The sequence below is a fragment of the Symphodus melops genome (assembly GCF_947650265.1).
Source record: "Symphodus melops genome assembly, chromosome: 19".
NCBI classification, from domain to species: domain Eukaryota; kingdom Metazoa; phylum Chordata; class Actinopteri; order Labriformes; family Labridae; genus Symphodus; species Symphodus melops.
The window spans coordinates 7,197,805-7,200,632 of record NC_136709.1 but is presented as its reverse complement, the minus strand read 5'-3'; the positions used below and the strand labels follow the sequence as shown (position 1 = coordinate 7,200,632).

Here is a 2,828-nt window from a genome sequence, read left to right as displayed (position 1 = left end):
TTCTTGCCACGCTATGACGGATTAAGCTGGGCTCTTGTAATATAGCCATAAGTAAGGTCCTTTACCTGCTTTTTGTAAACATAACAATGAGCATGGTCTTGTTAGCTGCTCTTTTGTTAATGTTAACAGACAAACAGTAAGGTCCTTTACCTGCTTTTGTAAAGTGTCTCGAGATAACGCCTGTTATGAATTGACGCTATATAAATAAAGATTGATTGATTGATTGATATAAATATAGTTATTAATATTATGTCTCTGTGTACCAGGTGATTATGTTAACCCTCCTTCTGTCTCTGGACACATAGGGTTACAGTACACACAGGAATGCAGAGTCGGAGGCGTTTAAACCCAAAGGAAGATGCAAGGACCTGTATTGCGTCTGGGAAGGACAAAGGTGACCTCGATGTCAGGTTCATCAGCTCTTTTAAGGGTAAGATAGGTCTGACTAAGGACTGTTGGCCTTATAAAATGTCCTGGTTCTCCTGACTTCATCACTTGTGTTTGTGTTCTAACAGGGCGGGGCGTCTTTGCTTGTGCTCCATTTGAAAAAGGAGACTTCCTGTTGGAGTATCGTGGTGAACTAGTAAGCAAACAAAAATGTGAGAGGAGACAGCGAGTTTATCACAACAAGCTGAAGGTCTTCATGTTTGAGTTTCGCCATAATGGAACATTTTGGTGGTATGTATTAAAACTCAATGCTTTATGTCAGTGACTTAACACAGAGCATTTGATAGTCCAGATCTTAATAGGCTCTTAATCCAGAAAATATACACATGCATGTATTTCATATTGATTGTTTGTATTTGAAGTGTTGATGCAGCAAAAGAAGATGAGTCACTTGGAAGGTTGGTCAACGATGACCACATCAACCCAAACGCTAAAATGAAGCACCTAAATGTAGAAGGGAAGCCCCATCTGTGTCTGTTTGCAAGACGAGACATCGAGCCAGGAGAGGAGATCACCTATGACTATGGTGACTCGGACTGGCCTTGGAGAGGACAGGTGATTATATGAACATGTGTTGAAAGTGATCATTGTTCGGAGGGAAACAAAGGAGGGAAATAAGGCTGAATGCTTTACAATGAATCTGCTGTTTTTCAACACTCAGGAGTGTGGTGAGGAGTCGTCCACTGAGCAGCGTGGTGACACATCCACCTCTGAGCTGACCTCTGAGGGGGGCACGTCTACAGCCACAGAGGACTGTGGGGAACTCTTTAAAAAGGTGAATATATGTAGAGCTTCAGAGTGCTCTTGAACAGCTCATAACTATGTTTTAATAATAATGATGACAAATGAAGCTGGCACAATGCTGTGATGAAAGGTAAACACTCGTACCTGGTTGTGTTAGATATCTACCCTATATGTGCTTTACTCACATTAAACACTTGACTTATCATACGTGTGCTTTCAAACGCCTAAACAGCCGTGTGCTTTATCTTCTTTAGTAAAAACTTCAGATCATCTATTCATATTTACATATTTTATTTGGTCCACAAATGTTATATGGTCCACTGTCAGTTGTTTACATTCTTTCATTGTTAGTGAACTTCATGGGTTTTAGATTTGTGTCTATAATTATCTTCTCAATAAAGCACTAATCAAGACTATTTTCATTTCCTGGACCCGTCCTCTACCAGAACTATTCTCCAAGTGTTTCATTTGGTGCTTTTTCTGAAGCATGAAATCAGATGAATCACATAAACATTTGACCTCTTGATAATTATGTCATAACTTCTGCACTGTTACTTGGTATTGTTTAACCGCTCCCTGTCTCCTCTCAGCCTGCTGACGTGGACACGTCTCCCAGTGTCTGAGGCTGAACATTCTGATCAGGTGAGTGAATGATTTCTAAGTCATCTTAGTCTGTAAGAGTTAAAACTATTCAGGATGCACTTCAGTGATTGTGTGCCCTCTTTTGAGGTTAATAGTGATAGTGAGAACTCTATTGAAATGTCATTGTGCTTCCTCTCATGTATCATTGTTTGTTCTTTAGTGTGTGATGGAGACAGAGGACTCACCTGTGTCTCTAAGCCACAGTGAGCTGAGTCCAGGACACGGGCAGCAACCCAGTTTTAAAAAGGTAAGGTAAGTTTTCTAATAGTCTCTGTTTTTACTATCAGACTCATAATGTTTACATGTGCTGTGTTTGTGTATATAGTCTGAAATGATTATAATGTATGGACCAGTTTACTGGAGACTTCCCTCTACTTAAAAGCTACACTTGAATCAGAGAGAGTCTGCAGTCGTTTGAGTATGTGACTTGGGCTCAATCCCAAGTCCCTTATTTGCCCCGAGTGTCCTCCGAGTTGTCTCCTCCATTTGCGTCTTAGTCCCGCCCACCAGAGAGGACGGAGGAAACGAAGCCGAGGAGAGAGGACCGAGGAAATCAGCTTTAAGACACATGAGACGACCTTTCCTCGACAGCGTCACATGACGCGACATCAGCTTATCACGTTCAGCTGTCAATCAGCCTAACAGCTGTTTATGTCCACACAAACACGCACTGTATTACTTCTAATCACACACACACTGTATTATTTCTATTCTATTTCTATTTCGGTGCTGTTAAACATATTTAAACATAAATGACTTCTGGCCATTTTCTTTTTCAAAGAAATGAACAAGCTTGCTCGACTTCTTGGCCTACACCTTCACTGACAGGAGGAGACAGCCTGCTAGTGTTTGGAAAGAGCCTCCATGTTTAAACCACATTTAGAATCTGAAGGCTGTGACCTTGAAAGTTTTTTCAAAAAAATCTTTTTGAGGTATAGAAATGTGATCTATTTCCTTATTAAAGTTGTGCGTCAGTGAAAGCTCTTAGTGTATTG

General features: G+C 40.7%; 1 protein-coding gene across 1 annotated transcript; it reads left to right on the top strand.

Annotated features, from left to right (window-relative positions):
• Positions 1 to 309: 309 nt before the first annotated feature.
• Positions 310 to 1,814, top strand: LOC306840168 (N-lysine methyltransferase KMT5A-A-like; the record flags this gene model as incomplete). Its single annotated transcript, XM_079369260.1, has 5 exons — positions 310 to 430; positions 516 to 678; positions 810 to 1,002; positions 1,109 to 1,222; positions 1,782 to 1,814. Exons 1-5 carry the CDS (start codon positions 325 to 327, stop codon positions 1,812 to 1,814), a joined length of 609 nt encoding a protein of 202 aa, XP_079225386.1. The 5' UTR covers positions 310 to 324.
• Between the last annotated feature and the right edge of the window lie 1,014 nt (positions 1,815 to 2,828).